The sequence below is a fragment of the Macaca fascicularis genome, chromosome 13 (genome assembly GCF_037993035.2).
Source record: "Macaca fascicularis isolate 582-1 chromosome 13, T2T-MFA8v1.1".
NCBI classification, from domain to species: domain Eukaryota; kingdom Metazoa; phylum Chordata; class Mammalia; order Primates; family Cercopithecidae; genus Macaca; species Macaca fascicularis.
The window spans coordinates 75,457,841-75,481,373 of NC_088387.1; the positions used below are offsets into that span (position 1 = coordinate 75,457,841).

The 23,533-nt window shown below is 40.2% G+C and overlaps 2 protein-coding genes across 9 annotated transcripts in view; one reads left to right on the forward strand and one right to left on the reverse strand.

The window, feature by feature from the left end:
* PIGF (phosphatidylinositol glycan anchor biosynthesis class F) overlaps nucleotides 1-6,157 on the forward strand; it is a 36,186-nt gene extending 30,029 nt beyond the window's left edge. Inside the window, exons 6-7 of one of the 2 annotated variants that reach the window (XM_065527112.1) lie at nucleotides 4,537-4,619; nucleotides 5,851-6,157. In XM_065527112.1, coding sequence (XP_065383184.1) covers nucleotides 4,537-4,619; nucleotides 5,851-6,004 — 237 coding nt within the window. In that variant the 3' untranslated portion in view covers nucleotides 6,005-6,157. The remainder of the gene's footprint in view (nucleotides 1-4,536; nucleotides 4,620-5,850) is intronic. The other variant, XM_005575963.4, reaches the window with a different exon arrangement.
* The window catches only part of RHOQ (ras homolog family member Q), a 41,296-nt gene continuing 20,987 nt past the window's right edge, over nucleotides 3,225-23,533 (reverse strand). For 3 of the 7 annotated variants that reach the window (XM_045369387.3, XM_045369384.3, XM_045369386.3), the window contains 5 exons: nucleotides 11,173-11,337; nucleotides 10,768-10,863; nucleotides 7,341-7,441; nucleotides 6,986-7,085; nucleotides 6,416-6,514 (listed from right to left, as the gene is read on the reverse strand). In XM_045369387.3, the coding sequence (XP_045225322.2) occupies nucleotides 6,986-7,085; nucleotides 7,341-7,441; nucleotides 10,768-10,863; nucleotides 11,173-11,337 (462 nt within the window). In that variant the 3' untranslated portion in view covers nucleotides 6,416-6,514. Of the gene's footprint in view, nucleotides 6,515-6,985; nucleotides 7,086-7,340; nucleotides 7,442-9,613; nucleotides 9,989-10,767; nucleotides 10,864-11,172; nucleotides 11,338-23,533 lie in introns of those variants that run through there. The other 4 variants (XM_005575962.5, XM_074011852.1, XR_010580461.2 and 1 more) reach the window with 3 other exon arrangements.

Below are 23,533 nucleotides of genomic sequence, written 5' to 3' on the forward strand. Positions count from 1 at the left end.
AAATACTCATTTATATGAATCTGGTTTATGTTTCAAGCATGAGAAAAATGTGTTAACACTTAACTGGCATTAAATGATTTTGGATTTAAAAGGCATGTTCATTGTAGGGTAATCATGTTGATAATGCTCTGCTAACAGGACTTTCATGTGAGAGAATAATGCTGGCCAGGTTAACTCGTTTGCATGAGTTGTGACCAGGACCTTTTAGTGTCATTTTTACAAGAATTCCAGACCAGGAACTACACACCCCTTCGCAAATAACTCTTCCTAAAGTAGTATTCTTAGTCACAGAAGAATGTATACATGGATGAGTGCAGGTTTTTAACTAGAGAAATGTATCATGATGAGTAGATTCATTTGTGCATGTATTCCTGTATCAGACAATGACATTTACTTTAGGAATATCTGGAACAACATACTGTTCAAGACCAATTTTGGAGGAGAATATAAATGATTATTTATAACCAGTAGGTCAGCAGCTTCGAAAGATGAACTCTCTCAGTCATGCAAATACAAATTTGTGATAAGCACAATCAACAAAACATTGAAAAGTAGCTCATGAGAGATTGGGAACTGGATTTATCTTCTTTTTTATCTGGAGAGAGAGACAGTAATCCTAACGGTCGTGAGTTGTTCTAAATGTCTGTAGGTGTTCTGATTTGCAGATAGGTCAGTTTCTCCATGTTATCTGTGACAGTGTAAATCTCCCCCAAAATTATAAGTAATATTTATTATATTGGAACACATTTTTAAGAATTTATACTAAAATGTATCCAAAATTAAAGGTAGGAGCTGGGTTAAGGTAGGAGCTCAATAAATAGTTTTGAATGAATGGAGTCATTCATATGAGCCTTTAAAAATTAACACAAATGTCTACTAATGATTAGTTTAAAACCACTATCTGTACTTATTTTGTTTCTTAAAATTTATGAAAAATGACAGCTAGCAGCAGGGAATCATTCCTCCTCCTGAGGTGAGGCTACAGATGGTTAACGTAATGCCAGTATGTTGTATAGCTCCTGAATTTGCTCTTGTAACAGACATTTCACATGAAGAACAGCATGTATTAAAGATGATTGCTTTACAGCCGGGTGCGGTGGCTCACGCCTGTAATCCCAGCACTTTGGGAGGCCGAGGCGGGTAGATCACGAGGTCAGGAGATCGAGACCATCCTGGCTAACACATTGAAACCCTGTCTCTACTAAAAATACAAAAAATTAGCCAGGCGTGGTGACAGGCACCTGCAGTCCCAGCTACTCGGGAGGCTGAGGCAGGAGAATGGCATGAATCCAGGAGGTGGAGCTTGCAGTGAGCCGAGATTGTGCCACTGCGCTTCAGCCTGGGCAACAGAGTAAGACTCCGTCTCAAAAAAAAAAAAAAAAAAAAAAAAAAAGATGATTGCTTTATAAGGGTAAGGGAATAGTTCCTACCACACAGTATAACATATTACTCATGAACTATTTGTTCTAAACTGCCGATTCTACTTATTACATAGTAGTGTCAGTGACCGAAGAAATACTGTTCGTGTAAGTTTAATTTTTTCAAGTTAAAACATGTAATATACAGAATACTGATACATGGTACATTATAGCTTTCATGACAAATTTTAAGAGATTACTTCAGCCTTGCATTTTAAGTATAGTAGGTACTTCTGTCCCTGTTTTGTAGATTGGGAAACGGAGGCTCAGATGTTAAAATGAGCTGGCCAAGGTCACTTAACATCTGACGTACCACTTATTTTTTAAATAGATTTTTCTTCTTCGTGGTAATTTTAATAATTTTACCCACTTGAGTTGTAATATATTTGATTATACACCATAGGTTGTTTCTTCTATGTACTGGCTAAAAAAAATTTAAATTTATAAAAAACTCTCACTATATTGCCCAGGCTGGCCTCCAGTGCTTGGGCCCTTGTCATTTTGGTGGCAAACACTTGTGAATGACTTCCTTTTCATGAATGCCTTTGTTCTAAGTTTTCTATTTTCTTGAAACAAAATAATTATATAAAGCCATCTCAGATTACCATAATTTAGAGAAATCTTTATGGCACTGCAGCTGAATTATGTGTTTAATAGATACCACTTTTTAAAAAAATCCTATTTGTGGCATGAAGAACGTTGAATAGAAACATTTCTATATATGACATAAGGAAATAGTTTTAAAGGAAAACCTCAGGATCTAATTATGAAAATACATGATTAAGCTAGGATTTACAAATGAATTCTGTTGCCATAGTGTAGTTTTAAAATCTTTAGAATAATTATAAGAAAATCAGTAGGAAATTGCTTGAGGAATAGTTCTTAGTGGGCAGCCTCTCTCCTTTTGCTGTTCCCTATTTTGATAATGTGTTTTGATTTTCAAAAATCATGAAAACTGCCCTTAAAGAAATTCTTGAGTTGGAGTCTCTCTGTCACCCAGGCTGGAGTGTAGTGGCATGATCTCTGTTCACTGCAAGCTCCGCCTCCTGGGTTCAGGCCATTCTTCTGCCTCAGCCTCCCAAGTAGCTGGGACAACAGGCGCCTGCCACCACACCCTGCTAATTTTTTGTACTTTTAGTAGAGATGGGGTTTCACTGTGTTAGCCAGGATGGTCTCGATCTCCTGACCTCGTGATCCACCTGCCTCGGCCTCCCAAAGTGCGGGGATTACAGGCATGAGCCACTACACCTGGCCCCCAGAAATTCTCTTCTAAAAAATGACAGTGTTACAATTAAGAAATGCTTATTTCAGGAAAGCCAAGCAGGTACTCTTGTAAGTACAAAGACTGACCCATCTTTACCAGTCCTCAAAGCCATTCCACATTTTAGTGTGCTGATGGCATATACTTCTTGATTTGCATAACATGAATAACCAAGCGTACCAAGCTGTAACCCTTCATTAGACAAAATATTTTAACATTTCATTTTTGGCATTCTGTTGGCAGTGAAGTGTGGCAGCTGTTTAAAGAATGTGTGTGGTGGTATGTATGTGTTTGAGAACAAAGAGCCATACTGAAATTACAAAATGATTAAAGTACAATTTAGTAACCCAAATTGGAATCTAGCTGGGATTCATGAGGGATTACTATTCTCCCTATACTTTAACAGGGAGCTGTTTTAACAGAGTATAGGGACTCATACTTTGCCAATGACTAGTAGACTCTCAGCATAAACAGAGGAAAGAGTATTATCCCAAATGTTTACATAGGGTAGTAAATGAAAACTACTAAGGTAAAAAGTTCAGTGCTTTACGTAGACAGTAAACTATGCATAGTATTTTATTTGTAACCCCATGTGTTAAGAAGGGACACTGTTAAAGCAACAATCATTTAAAAGTAACAACCAACAAACTGGTATTTAATTTGGTATTTTAAATAGTTAAAAATCAAATGGAAACTCTGTCTAAAGTAACTAAGATAATTCATAACAAAACCCATTAATCCAAGCTCTACTTATTGTAAATAGAATTCACCATGAGCTAACCTAAAATGTACCTGTGGAGATAAAACAAGAGTGTAAGTTAGCAAAGTATTAAATAAGATTTCAGGGAGCCCCTAAATGTATTTTTAAGAACTTTAGAACTAATTCTCTATATGCAAACACTGATTAACTCAAATTTCTTGTAAGTGCCTTCATACATGGCCTTGTTTGAGGCAGTGTGTTTGTATTCACTAGCAAAATTCATGTCAATAAAATATTTTTGAAGCAGTTTATTTCCCAGATATTTCACTAGTTTAAAATAGTCATTTCAGTGATTAATCTGATTTTCTATTGAAATCTAAGCTTTTAATGAAGACATGCATCTGAAAATAAGGCAATTTTTCTCTAGTCTGCTTATTAATAGAAAACAAATCTTTGGTTTTTAGTTGAAGTGACAGGAAGGATTTTTGCAAAAAGACTAAGGAACCAAAGCAGTTAAAAAGCTCTTGATAAGCAATAGGGAACTCCAAACCCATCAAGGTCAGTAGAGTACCTAAGGCACCTCAGCTTCAGATGCGACAGTCATCTTTGCTTAGAGTTCTGATAATCTATATACATGATTTTTACCATCTCGAGAATGTGAAACTGAAAAAGTAACGTCCAACAATGATTACCGTGAATAAGAAAATTATTGTGATAAATGGGAGAGACGTTGGAGACCTCTGTTCTACCTCCCATATTTATAATGAGGAAACCAAAGCCCAGTCACGAAACAGGTGACACCAGTTTGTGTCAACAAATTCCTAATCTGTTTCTGTTAGGGCAGGACAAATTCTAGACTTTTAACTTTGAATGGCTAGTAAACCAAGTGTGAAGGGTTTCAGAGATATGAATTGGAGCCCCCCCCAAAAAATCCTCATAAATCCCCAAAGGCAAGTTCGAAATGTATAATAGTTTACTGTTGTAATTCCTTTATACCATGTGTTGGACAACTTAGCTAATATGTTAATTGATTTATACAATTCCTTTCAATTTTATCTAAAAATAGCAGACCAAAATTAAATAAGAAAGTTACATAAGATTCCATTTGAGCATACATAAGGCCATGATACTTAATGTGAACCACCATTTCTTGGAAGAAAGAAGACATCCAAATGTCTGATGCAGAGAGAAAGTTCCTGGCCAGTCATCCAGTAGACTCTCTCCACTCTTCAATGGAAAGGTGATGCTTATATTTTTAAAAATCTCTACAAAGCTCACATACAACAAGACGGTACATCCTAGATTTGTGACTGATATGAGCATTTAAGGCTGTCATTTTCAAGTATAAAAGTTTAGTGTTCCATTACCCAATCTGTGCAGTAGACATAGCTATAAGCTTAAGTCATGTGAATTAACAGAAGCCCACCAAAGACATTTAAAAAATTATAATTTAGGCAACAGCAAGTTTAAATGTAGGAAAGGCTAGAAAAAAATGTGTAGATGAGATTGTTTCTCTAAAATGCATTAGGTTGTTCACAATGAAGCTTTGTCTAACACCATTATCTGATGCATGGCATATGCAATAAGGCAGATCCACAGCAGACCAAACAAGGAAGCTGAATTAGGTAATAGAACTAGTAATTAAGATGGTTCACCTCTAACACAGTTCTGTGGCCTGTTCCCCCCAGAGAAAGATTAGAAATGGCTCCAGTGTACCAAATAAGCTTCACAGAAGAACATGAAAATTTTTCTCCAACTTTTTTTTTTTTTTTTTTTTAAGCAGAGCCTTTCACTTAGGGACCAACACATGCACTGCTTGTAGATTAAATAATTCAAAATTAATTACTTCTAGCCTAATGTAATATGGCTGGAGAAAATGGGTCTCTGGAAGCCGGTATTTTGTTTAACTTACATTCTAGATGTGTATATAAGTTGTCATTCTATAACTTCTGCTGTGGTTCCAACATCAATATCTGAAAGGTGGAAGCAGCTGTTCTGTTACAATTTTCACGTAACATGCTTGGATTCTAGGTCTTCCCTCTTTAACACAACTTAAAGTTTCTTGTGGTTTGGTCAACATACACAATTCTCATTTCATTTGATGTACACAGCCAAAGTGGGAATTTAAAAAAAAAAAATTACCAACTAGTTCAGAGAGCTAAATTGAGTCCAGCATTATGGCAAAGTCTGACCCAAAATTTTAATTTGTAATTTTAGCATGTGTCTCATGCACTTTGGGGAGCGTCAAACTAAATCTACAATTGCCAGAGCCTTGCTACAGTTTAATGCACATTAACTAAAATGTGTACATTTTTAGTGTTCATGATAAATGCAATTATGACCTTATTACACTTTTGGCATTCTTTAAGAAAGCACATTAAGCTTTAATATAGAAATATTTAGGTTACACTTGTGCTCAAGTAATAATAAAAACATTTGTTCTTTTTTGATCTCATACATTCTCTCCTCAGGTATGGCCCATCTCCTGTACGCTTGGAGCGACCTTTGGCTACGTGGCTGGCCTTGTTATTTCACCACTCTGGATATACTGGAATAGAAAGCAACTTACGTACAAGAACAATTAACTGGAGCAAAGGGAGATACTTCTTTGTGCAGATTCTGTAAGGGCTGTGCAGAAATGTGTATGGTCAAAGCCAAGCAGTTCCATTTACAGCACTGTTTTTTATGTAGTTACAACATGATGTGATTGTAGCTTTTTAAACTATGAAACCCCTGAGAGATTGTACCTTCTAGTTGAAATAAAGTATTTATAATAGATTGTGGCTTCAGATGCTGCTTACTGCTTCTTAAACCTTTAAGGAACATTCTTAATAACCTTTATAGAATTCTGAGGACAGGTTTTGTTTTCTTTCAAGTTTTGAACTGCTTCATTACCTATAAAAGGTCTGGGTATAGCTGTAGCATTTCATTTGCTTTCTGAGAGAAATGGACAATTTCCTTGGCCACTGAAGATGTTTCTCACGTAATTAAACAACAGTTTATACATCTTGATCCTATTCTTTTTTTTACAGTGTGTTTCTTTGGAGTTAAAATGGCTATGATAGCCTCATCAAAAACAGTCTTCAATCCCTTCTGGGTTAAAGCTGAACATTCCACATAGCAGCATGCTCCTATCTGGGAGGGAGAAAAAAATCACAAATATATAAAATCATGTTTATACAATTGGCATGACATAAACACATCATTATAAAGAAAGTTATACAGCTATGCGAAAAGAATACGTTCATCGTCCATGTTCATAACCCCCGAGAGGGGATTTTAAAATACTAGTGTATGTCCTTCCAGACTTTCTATGAAAAATTATTTCATTCACCACATATTTACTGGGTATCTACTATATGTCAAGCACTGTTTAGGTCCTGGGGATATGTCAGTGAACTGAACGAAAGAGCAGAGTCCCTGCTGTGTGGCGTCCACATGTGCTGACATCTGCTGGGTGAGAGGCACACGGGAGGGAATACAGAGCAGATGGTGGCAAATGCTGTGGGGAAAAAGCAGAGTGAGGGAGGCAGGGAGTGCTGAGGACAGTGGTAGTGGGGGTCGGGGGAGGCTTCTCAATGGGGAAGTTTGAGCAGTGAGGGATACCTAGGGGAAGAGCTCCAGGCAGATAGATCCTGATGCAGGAGCATGCCTGGAGTAGTCAAGGAACAGGATCACACTGAGGAAGTGGTATTTGAGCAGAGACCTGAAAAGAGTGAAAGAATGAATCATATCCATAGGGAAGAACATTCCAGGCAGAGGGAGCAGCAAAAGTACAAAGGTTCTCAGAACTTTGAGGGAACAGCAAGGAGACCAGGAGGCCTGGGGAACAATGAGTAAGGCAGAGAGGGAACAGAGGCTTGTAGGCCACAGTGCGGACTTTGGCGTTTAATCTGAGCTGGGGACCAGAGGATTCTGAGCACAGCGGTGACATGATTGGGCTTACATTTTGAAGACTTACCCTGGCTGCTGTGTTGAGAACAGATGACCATGGGGCATAGGCAGAAGCAGAAAGGTGAGTTGGAAGCTATTCCAGTAAAGCAGGCCAGAGATGGAGGAGGCCTGAACCAAGTGATAGAGGGAAGAGATAGAAAAAAGGGTCTGGATTCTGGATATGTTCTGAAGATATGTTGTGCCAAAGGCTAGATGTGTGGTATGAGAGAAAGAGCAAGGGCAAGTATAACCTCAGGCCTTTTTTCTTTTTTTTTTGAGACAGTTTCACTCTTGTTGCTCAGGCTGGAGCACAATGGTTTGATACCGGCTCACCACAACCTTCACCTTCTAGGTTCAAGCGATTCTCCTGCCTCAGCTTCCCGACTAGCTGGGATTACTAGGCATGCGCCACCACGCCCAGCTAATTTTGTATTAGTAGAGATGGGGTTTTTCCATGTTGGTCAGGCTGGTCTCCAACTCCCAACCTCAGGTGATCTGCCCACCTCAGGCTCCCAAAGTGCTGGGATTACAGGCGTGAGCCACCACGCCCAGCTGAGGGCTTTTGACCTGAGTAACTGGGAGGACAGCCTCGGAGAAAGAAGAATCATATCTTAGACATGTTAATTTTGAGATACTCAGCCACCTAGATGGACTTGGTGAGTAAACAGCTGGGTAACCAAATTGAGAATTTAGAAAGAGGTCCAGGCTAGAGATGGAAGTCTAGGAATCTTTGGTTGTAGACTGTGCGAGCCACAAGACTGACAAGCTCATTTAGGCCTAGGGAGGGTAGCTATAGAAGAAGACATCCACAAAGCTGAGTGCTCATCCCTGGGGCCCTCCAACCAGGGACTAAGGAGGTAAAGAGATGAAGCAGAGTCCAATGAGAGGGGAGAAAAACCGAGAGGCCAAGTGAAGAAAGTTTCAAGAAGGACGCAACTGTGCCAAATGCTGATGAGTCTAGAAATGAGATCATATTGTTTTGCAACTACTTTTTTCCCTTTAACTACATAACAAATACGAAATCTTAACAGATATTTTAGTATGAAGTTTTAATAGATTGGAATTTCTGCCATTATAAACAATTCAGCATCTTTGTAGCTCTCTTTAAGCACATCCCTAATAATTTGCTTTTATTATTAAATATAAATGGGCAAATTATAATTTTATATACGAGGTACAAAGCAATATCTTCTCTATATATACATATACACACACACACAAGTGAAATGATTAAATCAACATAATTAACATCTATCACCTTAAATACCATTTTGTGTGGTGAGAACATTTAAAATTTACTCTTTTAGCAATTTTGAAATATGCAGTCCCCCTTTTTTGTTTTTTTTGTTTTTTTTTTTTCAGAAAGGGTCTCACTCTGTCATCCAGGCTGGAGTGCAATGGCACTATCTTGGCTCACTGCAACCTCCACCTCCTGGGCTCAAGTGATCCTCCTGCCTCAGCCCCCAAGTAGCTGGGACTACAGGCATGCGCCACCATGCCGGCTTTTTTTTTTTTTTTTTTTTTTGGTGGAGATGGGGTTTCACCATGTTGTCCAGGCGGGTCTCCAATTCCTGGGTTCAAATGATCCACCCACTTTGGCCTTCCAAAGTGCTGGGATTACAGGTGTGAGCCACTGCGCCCAGCACCACCATTATTAACTATAGTTAGCATGCTGTGCAGTGTATCTCAAAAAAGACATATTCCTCCAGTCTAACACTGTATCCTTTGACCAACATCCTAATGATTTGCTTAGGATAAAAACTCTTACATATGGAATTGCTTGATCAAAAGTGTCCATGATTTTAAGGATTTTGCATATTGTCAAGACTGCTTTGATTCAACGACCAGTACAACAGAGAGTCCATTTTACTACACCCTTGGAATAGCGGGTATTATAATTAATTTCTCATTTTTTGCCAATTCTATAGGTGCAAATTGAGCTTACATTTGACTGCTAATAAGTTTGAACATATTTCCTATCTTCAGTGGCAATCTGCATTTTGGGGGGTGAATTTTTCATTGTTAGCCCATTTTTCTATTGGAATCTGTGTCTTCTGATTAACTCATGCAAGAGGTTCCTGTATACTAAGGATGTTAACCCATTTTTCTGCCATCCATCTCAGTTTATATGACTTTTCATTTTATTTCTGGCATTTGATGTGGTATTAAGTTTTTATGCAGTTAAATCATTAATATTTTCATTTATGACTTTTATCTTTATAACATTTAGAAATTCCTTCTCTCCCCAAGATTACAAAATTGAATACATGGAATTTCTGAAGTGATTTGTTAGTAAAGCCATTTATTTTTTGCTTTAGGAAAAACTGTCCTCCAAAAGTTTTCTCGCTTTCTTTTGTCTCCTGATATTACATTTTAAAAGACTATATATGGGCTGGGCGCGGTGGCTCACATCTGTAATCCCAACACTTTGGGAGGATGATGCAGGCGGATCATGAGGTCAGGAGATGGAGATCATCCTGGCTAACACGGTGAAATCCCGTCTCTACTAAAAATGAAAAAAAAAAAAAAATTAGCCGGGCAAGGTGGCGAGTGCCTGTAGTCCCAGCTACTTGAGAGGCTGAGGCAGGAGAATGGCGTGAACACGGGAGGCGGAGCTTGCAGTGAGCTGAGATCCAGCCACTGCACTCCAGCCTGGGCGACAGAGCGAGACTTCGTCTGAAACAAACAAACAAACAAACAAAAAAGACCATATATGGATTCTGTTTCCACAAAAGTCCTATTGAAATCACAACATGTAAAAAATAGAATCCAATGATGTTAAGGCCAAATGGGAAAAAAGGGGAAAAAGTAAACCTAGCCTTGGGGCACAAAGGAAGATAAGCTACAAGGTACTGCATGCATCACTGTTTTATATATACTTTTAGAACTTTCGTATTTTCTATCCTTTTTTCATAAAAAGATTGGAGAAATTTCAACACATTTCTTTGCAAACCTAGTCATCATTTTTTTGGTTTTAACCACAAATTTAAACTGTCATCCTAGGTGGCTCCACTGTCTAACTCAATGAGTCTTAAGACAGAGCTGATTTGGCACAGTGCAAATGTTTAAGTAATGAAGGGTTGAAAGTAGTGACATGTATTTCTGATGCTTTTTTCCATATGTGACGTTTTAGGAAAATATCATTGGCAATGTAATACAGGTTGTTAAGAGCCTCAGCCCAGGAGTCAGGCTTTGGACTGAAACCCAACTCTGCCATTTATTACCTGCAGGATCTCGGGCTAATTATCTGACATCTCCAAGCCTCCACTCTCTCTTCTGTATAACTGGGGAAACAGACCTACCTCACTGAGTTCATGCAAGGATTAAATGAGATAATGCATGTAAAGCACTCAGCACAGTGTCTGGCATACAGTAAATGCACAATAAATGTTAGCTTCTATTGTTATCTTAGCGTCTTTTACATTCATGCTTAAATTCTGTAAGTGTTCCATTACCTCTTTTGCCAGTTTCTGTCCTTGTTCCCCACATATAGGTTTTTCTTTCATATCATTCAGTCTTGCTAAAGTTTTGGGGTCATCTCGGAGATCAATCTAATTAAGAAAGGTCAATAATGTCTGATAATATTACAAATCTTTAAAGAAAAATCAAAGCATGTAATCCCACTTAATCCCCACATACCAAAAAAAGATTAAACAAAAGAACTTAATTTTTAAAAACCGGGAATAGAATTGCTTTCTTTTGGCACAATTTTTTCCAAAAATATGATAGAACTCATTAACTTGCAGTTGAGATTAAACACTTATATCATTTGCTCAGCTTTGGGACTGTTTATCTGAGAGCAACCCCTAAGGCAGGCCAAAGAGCTTATCCTAAAATGAGGAAAATCAAACTAGACATACCTGAGTTCCTATTAATAAAAAGGGTACATTTGGTGCGTATTCCTTAAGTTCCGGTACCCACTCCTCTTTCACATTTTGAAATGAGGCTGGATTTACCACCGAGAAGCATATAAGGAAGACATCGGTCATTGGGTAAGATAAAGGCCTCAGACGGTCATAGTCTTCCTAAGGAACAAAGAAAAGCCTCATTATGTATTTACATTTCTGTTGTTTACTAATAATATGTATATTAGATTACATGGTCAAAGATGCAAATTCAGGACTACTCCACTAGTGGAATGTATGGCACTCTATGTAAAATCAGATAACTCTGTTTTTGTTATTCTTCCTTGTGAAGTTCTGAACACCCGTGAGGTTAAAAAAAAAAAATGACAGTATCATTAACAATGGCAATGAAAACTTTGGAAAAATACATTATGATCACTAATGCTGTCACTAAAAACATTTTTAACTAAAAAGTTTGCACAAAGAATTGAATATAGCTAGACATTGCCTAAGTATTATAATTTATAATAACTAATATATACTGAATATTTACTATGTGTCAGGCACTAGTCTATATGCTCTCTCATGGATTACTTATTTAATCCTTATAACAACAATATGACACAAGTACCCTTAATCCTGACTTTCATTTGAGTAAACTGAAGCACAGAAGTTAAATTACTTGTGTAAGGATGTACAGCCAGTAAGTCAAGGAGCTGAGATGCAAATCCTGCCAGTTTTTACTCCAGAGTCTATACTCTTAACCACTATACAGCTTCACTGAGACCTTCAAGCTTTACTTTCCTTGTTTCTATAGTTTTATTAATTTTGTGTGTGTGTGTGTGTGAGAAAACTTAAAAGAGAAACATATACAGTAAATCCACCAAAATCCTCCTTTACTCTCCAACTTCCATTCCCTCTACCTAATACTTTCATGTTTATTCTTCCAATTCGTTTTCTATGCATGAGTATACCAGTAACTGTACATATTCGTACGTCTGTATATAAAATGAAATCATGCAGTACTTGTTGTTCTCACTGGCTTTGTCTTGGACATCTTTCTAAATTAGAATACGTTAGACTACTATATCATTTTACACTGTTGCTTCAGAGTCCCCAGAACAGCTATACTCCTGATGGTTATTTTAGTCTCTATCACAAAAGGCAGTGAATATCCTTTTTTGCATAGACTATTTTATGTGACACAAAATTCTACTTATTTACATTCTCGAGAGTGAACAGAGTCCGGATTCCATTTTTGGCATAGCTAGACTCTCATCTGGTTTCAAAGAAACTTTATTTTTAGCCTGGGCCACCTCCCCTCTTAAATGAGTCGCTTCACTACAGAACTACACAAATGTGGAACTAAGGGAATATTAAAAACATCATCTTCCACTTGGAGTTTCAGCAGTAGTATTTCCTCGTGGAACAATTTTCCTTTCATGCAATTTTCTGACATTTTTCATAATATAACTTTCAACTCAAGTATGTTAATGTCTCAAACCCTTGACTGGTGGGTAACCCTTTTGTTTTTCTGGGATGCTTTTGGAGAGCACACCTATAATCTGGAGCTGTGGGCATGAAAAGATTGCTCAGGTGTTGGCTATCACGGGATGAGAGGGGAAACGCCACCCCCAATCTTCTGCAACTTTTATTTTTTAAAGTGGATGCCTCTAAATGGTTTTGATTAAAGCAGTGCTCTGGCGTTAAGAAATTCACAACAAAGAAATCAAATAGGTTGGGTGTGAAACATGTTACACCCCCCCCAGACAGTCACTAGAGGAAGCCTTCTTGAAATTTTAACGTGTTTGAAATCAGTTTGTGTTAAACAGTACAATTGGGTGCCTTATATGAAGTTTCTGGGCTCTACTGCCTGTTTCGAACTGCAAGTCCATAAAAAAAAAAAAAAAAAAAAAAGAAAGAAGCAGTATTTCATCTTAGCATCCCACCCAGCAACTCCACACTTCGGAGCAAACCTGCAGTTGGCATGGCCGGGTAATGGGGTGTTCTCATTAAAAAGCACTCCTCATCCGTATTTAGATTTCCAATTTTCACAGACATAGGAATGGGGAAACTATCCCATAGGATTATGAGGAATAAATGAAATAATGCAACTAAAGCACTCCGCATAGCACCTGGCACATCAAAGAACTCTTTCAATGCTTAAACATAAGTTCTTTATCCCATGGGAAACCGAGTCTCTTATTCCTCTGGAAATCCACGCAGGGTCCCCTGAGTGCCACACTTGCCTCAGCTTTGCAGCTCCCTCCAATCACAAAGAAGTCTTTTAGTAAGAAATAAAATCAAAACACACAAAACTCAGGTCTCTCGAGATAGTATAATTTTCAGATGAATAAAAGAGAATGATATATTATTGCTGTACTAATTAGTCACTTAGCCTTAAGACTATTTAAAATGTAGCAAAAATGGATTTATATTTAAGAAAGCCAAATTAGAGATTTTAATGGAAATATTACTTTTCAAGCAAGTTTACCTCCTCAGGGAAACAAAAGTGTGCACTCTTTCTCTAGTGAGAGATGACAAGAAATAAAAACTAATTGAATGCCATGTTCTCTAGAGATGCTTCACAATATTAATCCAAATATTTTACAGAAGGTAAACATATTGTACAGATTCCTTTCATAACCACAGTGAATCCTGACTTTCCTCCGTGAGAGACATGTGGGCACAAAGGAGGACAATTAGACCAATCATTTCTAGATATTTCTTAAATTACAGGTTTTGTTTGAATAATTAAAATGTGAAAAACTGGGGCTATTACAAAATAAAACACACACGTATGTTTAGACCTCCTTGGAGAGAAATTTACTTCTTAAGTCTGAACTATCTAAAATGAATTTCTTCTGCCTATCATCTCTGGCTAAATAATTGGCAGTTAGTGGCTGGGCGTGGTGGCTCGTGCCTGTAATCCTAGCACTTTGGGAGGCCAAGGTGGGACTCTTGAGGTCAGAAGTCTGAGCCTGGCCAATATGGTGAAACACCATCTTTACTAAAAATACAAAAATTATCTGGGCATGGTGGTGCACACCTGTAATCCCAGCTGTTCGGGAGGCTGAGGCAGGAGAATCACTTGAACCCAGGAGGCAGAGGTTGCAGTGAGCAGAGATTGTGCCACTGCACTACAGCATGGGCAACAGAGCTAGACACCGTCTCAAAAAAAAAAAAAAAAAAGGCAGTTAATACAAGAATGAGACCTTTCTACTTCTATCCAGCTGAGTAATTAGAAGTCTAATAATAGATAGCAAATTTAGAAAATAAATTATCCCCTGTGCATACTGTAGCCTGCATCATATAAAATGGTTTATATCCATCACACAGTATCCTGAGTGAATTTAATATGAAATGTGGGATTTGGGAATGAATAAGTGGAAGTGTGCAGAATCTTTCATCTCAAGCCATGTATTTTATATTTGAGAACACAAAGAAGTCAAATGTAGAGCAACTGCCCTTTTAAAAGATCAATTTATCAAAGTCACAACTTCTCACAGCCAACTCTCCAGTGTCTTCCTAATTAACAAACCAATTATATTTTAGTTCTAATTTTAAAATGTAGGTATTTAAACATTTCAGCATGGTAACTAGAACATTCTCAGGAGTAGAGAAAAGTGTATTAAAGACAACTGTTCAACATCAAAACAATGAAAGAACTGGTGAGTTTAGTCAACATGGCTGTTGGACTGCATGGCAGACTCTTTAGCTTCTTACCAACTGGCTAAGTACCAGAAGTATCAAGTTTTTAAGTGTGTTCTGGCAGTTTAGTGATCAGGCTCTCCCTCATTGAAGAGTCCTCGATATGTGATAATGACAACCTTACTTCAAAAATATCACACACGGCCAGGCGCGGTGGCTCACACCTGTAATCCCAGCAAACTTTGGGAGGCTGAGGTGAGAAGATTGCTTGAGTCCAGGAGTTTGAGACCAGTCTTCCCAATGTGGTGAAATCCTGTCTCTACTAAAAATACAAAAATTAGCTGGGCATGGTGGCACATGCCTCTAGTCCCAACTACTCAGGAGGCTGAGGTGGGTGATCACTTGAGCTCAAGAGGTTGGGCCTGCAGTGAGCCATGAATATGCCCGGGTGACACAGTGAGACCCTGTCTCAAAAAAAAAACAAACAAACAAAAAAAAAGAAATCACACACTTACCACCTAACAAGAATCTGCAAACAGAAAATGAAAGAAATGTGCTCTGAGAGGAAACAAAAGCTCTTCCAATGCCACAGAGAAATGTAGCCAACGACCATCAGCTGGAGACCCCCTTCCGTGTGCAGCTCAGCCAGCAGTGCCCATGAGCCTCTCACTTCTGCACCGTTCTTTGTCCCCTTCATGTGGACCTGGGTGTTCCCTCCTACCTTAGTGATCTCTGTTTAAAATGCATGTTTTTAGGATGGGGATGTCTATTTTAAAATACATATCCAAAACATATTTTAAATAAAAACACTCACATTGGATGATTTACCTTGTGTCATGCTTTGTTAGCTAGAATGCTATCATGTGTCATTGAAAAGCAATCAGTAAAGATTTACTGAGACTATAGCCCTCTGGAGCTTGCAGTTTAGTTGGGAATTCAAGACATACACATATAAAAAGACAGCCATATACAACAATAGGAGGGAATAAAAGTGTAAGCTGGAGCAAGTGAATATAGAAATGCTTAATTTAAGAAACATTACTAAGCACCTACTATGTGCCCAGAACAGTGCTAACTGCAATAAATAAAGGAGGGAAGGATGAGATTCAAATAACATCTATTTGCAAAACACCTTATAAACATTTACAAAGCTCTCTCATTAAGTATCTGTATGTTAAAAATAAGGCAATGCACTCGAATGTGCAGCAGTGCCCACAATGTGCCTGGACACCACTCCAGCGCCTTGCAGACCTCAAAGCCACAGCCCAGAAAAGGAAACTGTAGGCTGGTGTGGGAACATGCGTCAGGTTAGCACCCAAGAGGAATAATTCTGATAGGTGAGGAGATACACACAAACGCATAATGGCTTTCGCTCTTAGGAAGGTCACGGCAAGGTAGACAAGATGTATATGAACATGATAGTACAAGTTAGAACAGTAATGAGAGGACACTAAAGACTTCTTGGAAGAGGCACTGGAGTTGGTCCTTACAGAAGAGAGAGAGCTTGAACGTATCCAGTGTGCTAGCAATGCGACTTTGGCCCAGTCCCTTATTCCTTAGGGCCTTAGTTTCTCTGTCTGAAAAATGGGAGACTGTCCACGACAAATGCTTTGAAGACCATAAAGTACTATAGGAATGTATTACAATCCCAAATAATGCAGGATAGTACTGTGATGTAGGAAATAGTCATTTATCAAAACCTACTAGAGTTTTCCTCTGTAACAACCTAGAATGAGAAACAACCTAGAATGGTAAGTCCCAGCCTTCCAAAATCTAAAGCAGCTTCTAACTACTTGAAGAAAGATGTAAAACGTATGACAACTAAGTAAGAACATCCCTGAAAAGTGGTGGCTTTGTGGTCCGTGCAGTAGCAATTCTCTGTGTCACTTCCAAGGCACACAGTAGTAATCTTCATATACAACATCTGTTTCTAGCAAGAAGTCCAAAACAGGCATCGGGCTCTTGAAACCCTCAACCCTTCAAAGGGTGCTACACAGAAGCCCAGAGGACACATGTCATGAAGCCAGCTTCTGAGAAGGCAAACTGTTTTCTCCTCTATTTAACTTATATATCATGGGTCTATGGTAATGCTTGGTCAGAGTAGCCTATGAAACCTCATTTCTTTTCTTGTCTTTTTTTTTTTTTTTGAGACGGAGTCTCTTGTAGCCCAGGCTGGAGTGCAATGGCACGATCTTGGCTCACTGCAACCTCCACCTCCTGGGTTCAAGCAATTCTCCTGCCTCAGCCTCCTGAGTAGCTGGGATTACAGGTGCCTGCTACCACGCTCGGCTAATTTTTTGTACTTTTAGTAGAGATGGGTGTTCACCGTGTTAGCCAGGATGGTCTCAATCTCCTGACTGCGTGATCCGCCCACCTCCGCCTCCCAAAGTGCTGAGATTACAGGCATGAGCCACCGCGCCTGGCCTGAAACCTCATTTCTATTGTGTAGTCATTTTGATACTTTTGAGTTCATTTTAACTTTGTGAAATGAAAATATCAGTTTTTACCTCCTTAAAAATAACTCTGTTTTTCAAGGAAGCTGGGTTGGGTCCCTTTTGAAAACACTTTGGTAAGTTTGGTTCAGAACTTACCAGTGATGAGTTTACTGAATTTGCCTACCGCTTCCTACTACCTCCCAGCACTCTTGGACTAAAGAAAATTTGGGGAAGAGAAAGGTTTTTTTTAGGTGCTATAAATTCTTAAGAGGTCACTGTTTTTCAAAAACTTTGCAAACATTTGGTGTTTTCTTTTTTAATTTTCGGTTCAGTTGTGAAATGGTATTTATATGTCACTGGCCTGATTAGCACTTACTAAAAGAATCCTTGAAATGAAAGGTTTAGCTTTTTACTTTTAGCTACTGTCATCTTCATATATTTTGATTTATACTAAGTCAGCCTCCTAATTAATGTACCAATTATTTAGGAGCTAGGGAACCAGATCTTGGGCTTCTTTTCCATTGTGCTTTCCTTTTGGCCACCTGACTGATCTTAACTCCTGTTTAGGTTGGCTGGAGGAAACGGAGAGAAAATTTACATCTGGTGGGGCAGAAAGAAACCAGCTAGAGGACTGGCCTTGTCATTATCTAACTGTGTTGTGATGAAACGGCACTTCCTCATCTCTAAAAGCAGGGCACTGAACTAGCAGATCGCCACGTCACATGATGAAAAACACTCCAACTGAACACTTCTTACCCTTGTGAGCAGCCCTAGTAGCAGATTTAATGTGGGAGGAGGTTCACACTACGGGATAAAAATCAAGTTTTAGGATTCCATTTTATCTAAGCTGACCACCACAAGGCAGAGGATCAAGACTTAAGCTAAATATGGCCCTCAGGCAAGCTTCACTTCCCCATCTGTGAAGGGAGAATAAATATAGCATACACATGTTAAGATAAATGAGAGAGCCAGTCAAGTGTTTCGAGCTCTTCGGCAGACAAGCCTGACTTTCCAAAAAAGACAAACCACAACTTCGGAGCCAGTGCTATTTCTTCTGTGCATGGTGAGGTGACTTCCCCAGTTGTAGAGGATTTAGAGCTGAAATTCCATATTGTCTGGAGCTATAATTACAAGTCTCTTGCACTAAAACAGAGGTCAGCTGGCCTAAAGCATGCAGAAAGAAGGTAAATGTCTGATCACATTTCCATGTGGTATACTCCTTTCCTAACTTTTTGGCACACATTTCATGTTGATAGAATATTCATTCATTCACTCCACAAATATCTGGCAAGTAGGTGCTGAGTGCTGTGTATAGACGAGTGAACACAACACAGACCCTGCCCTCATGCCGTGTAGAATACAGCAGAGGAGTAGGCACAGGGCTCTCAGCTAGGGCAGTACCACCCTATGTCTGGCGGGGGGTCATTTCGGACATTTGGGAGGCGCTGTCAATTGTCAAAATGAATGGAGAAGCTCTGCTAGCATTTAAGGGTGGGAGCCGTGGTGCTACATGACCTGTATGAGGAAAACCAGCCCCAGGCCCGCATGAGTGGTGAGTGTACTGCTAGACATTCATAAATATGAAAAACTCCTTTGCGGGAAAACAGCCTGTTGCATAGCAAGAGTGAGGCCATCTTGAAGTAAAACTGCCATGATGACCAATGTTTGATGCCTACAATCCAAGGTGTTCCAGTAGCATAGATAAGCCCTCATAAGCTCCCCAGTGGTCATGAGTTTCTAAAGGAAGTCTGAGGGATGATGAGCTTCCTGTGTCTTTACCCTAAAAGCATAGTATATAAAGGATACTTTCTAGAGGTTGGTTGTGAGAATCCACCATCTCTTGGCCTACCTAGACATCATTTCTGTTTCTAAGTCTGTATTAAATATTTCTTTCTGAGAAACTGGATTTGTCAGCCTCTCTCTTCAGCCTCTCAGCTCCCTCGGCCTTTGAAGGCAGGTTTGCATAGACCTGCTCGCCATGGAACACCTTTTATAATTGCATGAATCTAGGACTTGATTCTGCTGCATATATAAAAATAAAGGTTTTTGGCATAACTTTAGTGCATTTTTTAAACTTTTTCTTTTCTTTCTTTTCTTTTCTTTTCTTTTCTTTTTTTTTTTTTTTTTGGAGCAGGGTTTTACTCTGTCACCCAGGCTGGAGTGCAGCGGTGTGATCACAGATTGCTACAGCCTTGACCTCCTGGGCTCTAGCCTCCACCTCAGCCTCCTGAGTAGTCGATACTACAGGCGTGTGCCACCATGCCCAGCTAGTCAGAAATATTTTTTATTTTATTTTTTTTTGTAGAGACTGGGGTCTTGCTCTGTTGCCTGGGCTAGTATCGAACTCCTGGGCTCAAGCAATTATCCTGCCTCAGCCACCTAAAATGTTGGGATTACAGGCATGAGCCATGGCCCTCAGACTTTAATGAATTTTCTAGGAAGGTAATTTCAGTCCACATTGAAGGAGAAAGATTGTACTTTATTTTATTTGAAACATCACAGGAGGCTGGATGCAGCGGCTTATACCTGTAATCATAGCACTCTGGGAAGCTGAGACAGGTGGATGGCTTCAGTCCAGGAGTTCAAGACCAGTGTGGGCAACATGGCAACACCCCATCTCTACAAAAATACAAAAATGAGCCAGGTGTGGTGGTGTGTGCCTATAGTCCTAGCTACTTGGCAGGCTGAGGTGGGAGGATCACTTGAGCCCGGGACACCGAGGTTGCAGTGAGCTGAGATCATGCCACTGCACTCCAGCCTGGGTGACAGAATAAGACCCTGTCTCAAAGAAAAAAAAAAAAGAAGAAAAAAAAGAAAAAACAAACATCACAGGAGTTACTTACCAACACAGAAAATCACATGCCACTGGCAACATTGCTCTTAGCATCTGAGTCACCAATAAAACCTAACTATGTCAGCCAATATTTTTAACTGTTGCATTCATGGTCATTTTACCTAATAGGTGCAGGCCTGATTACTTCATTATGATGTCTGGAGTAGTCAGCCTTGGGTGTTTAGCAATTTAATACTGAAATAAATAGTTTTATGATGAATTACTTTCCTTTTTAGTTCTCCTCCATATCACTGCCAGGACGTTATACTGATTTGAAATTACATGTATAGGGAGGTTATATTATCTACAGATCTCATTTGAGGATAAGTAAAAAGGAAGTATTTGTTATAAAAATGGGAAATGGATCTGATAAAATTGAGGTATCAAATCAGACATTTAACAAATTGGGACAAAAATGACTATAAATGCAAATTGGGGCAGGTGCTATGAAGGAAGAGAGCCAGGTTCTGGGAGAGAGAATAACCAGGAAGATGAGTTTCAGTCTGGGCAGGCAAGAAAGACCTCTCTGCAGGGGTGACACTGAACCTGAGACCTGAGGGACCACTTAAGGAGACAGACAACAAGACAGCGTATGCAAACGTCCCAAGGCAGAAAAGCCCTGACATACTGAAGACCACAGGGAAAGGCCGGGGTGACAGGTGGGGCTGGAGAGAGGGAGTCAGCTTGGACCACCAGGGCCCACCTGCAATGGAAAGTCATTAAAAGGTGAGTCCCCCCCGTCTCCCCCGCAACCCCCGCAAAAAAAGTCACAAAATTTGAAAAAGACAATCCAGGCTACTTTAAGGAGAATGAATTGGAGGCAGGCAGGCTTATAAGGGGAGAGATTATTATAGTAATTCAGCTGAGAGAAGATGGAAGCTTAGACTAAGGGATAGCAGTTGACGGCTGGAGAAATGGTGGATGCTAGATATATTCTGGATATATCTAGATGATGTGGCATCTTTTAGAGGGATGAGGAAGACGGAGGGTAGAGAGGCACCATAGGGAGAGAACTCAAGAGGACAGTTTGGGATGTGTTAAGCTTGAGATGTCAAGCAGGTGGTCAGAGGAGGTGTCTGCCTCTGAGTTCCAGAACTAGCTTATTACTATGTACCTCCTTTCAGCTGAACCAGAAGCATCTCAAATTCAACATTTCTGAACTAAATTCACTTCTTCTCAGTCAAAACTGCAACTCCTCCTGTGTTCACCATCTCACTAAAAGATATCACCACTCAATCAGGGTGCACAAGCCAGAAACCTGAAAGTTCTCAGGATCAACCCCTAACACAAACACACACACCAAAGCAGTCACCTTCCCAGCGAGTCTCCCTGTTTCTTCTCTCTCCATATTTCTTCACCTGGGAGCTCCTACTCGTCTTCTAGGCTTAAGTCTGGAAATCACTTCGTGCAGCAGATCTTCTCTGAACCCCCAATTCAGCTTAAGCATCCCCACGCTCCACACTTCTGTGGCACCAGGAACTTCTCCTGTCATCCTGTTTGTTTACACTGTAATACAATTGCCTCTTTTCTGATCTGCATCTTCCCCTTCTGCATCAGGACTCCCTGAGGGCAGGGGACTATTGCTCAAGACCTGGCTTATGGTAGCAGCTTATTACATTCCTGCTGAATGAATGATGGTAGCTCACGGGAAGGTGAAGTGAGAAAAGTCAGCTGCAGTCATCGTGCAGGTAGCTTGCACAGTGCTAGCTGCACCTCCTTCACCAGCTACAAAGCTTGAGAAGGTGGATCAAATACCTGAACTCTCTCCAGTAACAGATTAATTTATCTGGCTGCTGACGTCAGTTTCGGCCAGATATCAAATTGCCTCCCGTGAGCAGGGCCATTTTTCTGTGGCACACCAATGGGTCCAATCCACCTCCCTGAATAATGTGAGCTCTTACTAGAAGAGCCTTAGACTGAGGGATGCTTTAAGCATTTTAGTTCCTGCTGCTGCTTTTCACCACAACTTTTTCTGCATTGTCTCGACATTTGTCTTATCTAGGTATGGAAAATACAGCTGACTGTCTATCCGGCATTCTTCTACTTCCTCCTTCTTTCCAAAAGTCTGATTCAGTTCAGGACCCCCCACCCCTTCTCCACTCAGACACATGCCCCTGGGGACCCTGGCCCCATACTTAGCCATATCGAGAGTCCCTGGTTGGATTAAGCCAATCATTGAGTTTCATTCCCCACTCCTGCCCCTCCCACTAAGTACTGGGTTTTGGAGGGCACATGACCTGGGTTGTCCAATCAGAGCAAAGTATTCACTGGCTTGTCCAACGTAGCTCCTGCCCCGCCTTCTGCTTCTGCAGCTGCTCCCCACCTCCTCTCGCCCACAGTATAAAAGGATTTACCACTCACTGGCCGTATCTCTACAGCTCATGGAGATTATTCAGGGCCCCCTCTACATAGGCCATTGCCGTGTTTTCTGTTATCACCACCAGGGTCTATGCGACAGCTCAGTCCCAGAACCCCACTTACTTATCTCCAGGACTAGCTATGGAGAGGGAGGCGTACAGACATCCCAGGTCTGACACCTCAACCAGAGCGGCCCTCTCACCCTTTTCAACACTTGGCCTACAGAGGCTGAAGTCCCCCGCTGACATACATACTTGCACACATTCTTTTAATAGACAAAGGCGACAAGCAGCCAAGCAGCAAAGAGAAGACCCCGGTAACTACACTCAGATGAAGGCTGCAGTGCTGCTTTCCTCTGTCCAGATGAGGCAGCCAGAGTGCACAGAGGAGTTAAGCCGTGACCAGCAAACCCATGTGGAATGTGAATACGTGAGCCCCACTATGCTGGCCAAAGAAACGCATACAGTGCAATCTGCCATCTGAGGATGAGGATGGCTTCCCAGCAGGAGAAATCAGGATGCCCTCCCAGACACGCATGAACAGAACAGGCCCTTGCAAAACCACACACACTTTCTGAGGGGTAGATGAAAATGTTTTGGAACTGGCAGAGCTGGTGGTTGTACAACACTGTGAATGTACTAAATGCCACTGGACTGTATACTTTATTTTTTAATGTTTCTTTTAGACACAGGAGACAGGATCTCACTCTGTCACCCAGGCTGGAGTGCAGTGGTGCAATCATGGCTCACTACCGAGTGAAACTTCTGGGCTTAGGCAATCTTCCTGTCTCAGTCTTCCAAGTAGCTGGAACTACAGGTACGTGCCACCACATCTGGCCAATTTTTTATTTTTTGTAGAGATGGGGGTCTCACTGTGTTGCGTAGGCTGGTCTTGAACTCCTGAGCTTAAGCAATCCTCCTGCCTTGGCCTCCCAAAGTGCTAGGATTATAGGCATGAGCTACCACATCCAGCCTGATTATATACTTAAAAATGGTTAAATTTATGTTGTGTAAATTTCACCTCAATTTTAAAAACATCCACACAGGGGCTGGGTGCGGCGGCTAACGCCTACAATCCTAGCACTTTGGGAAGCCAAGGC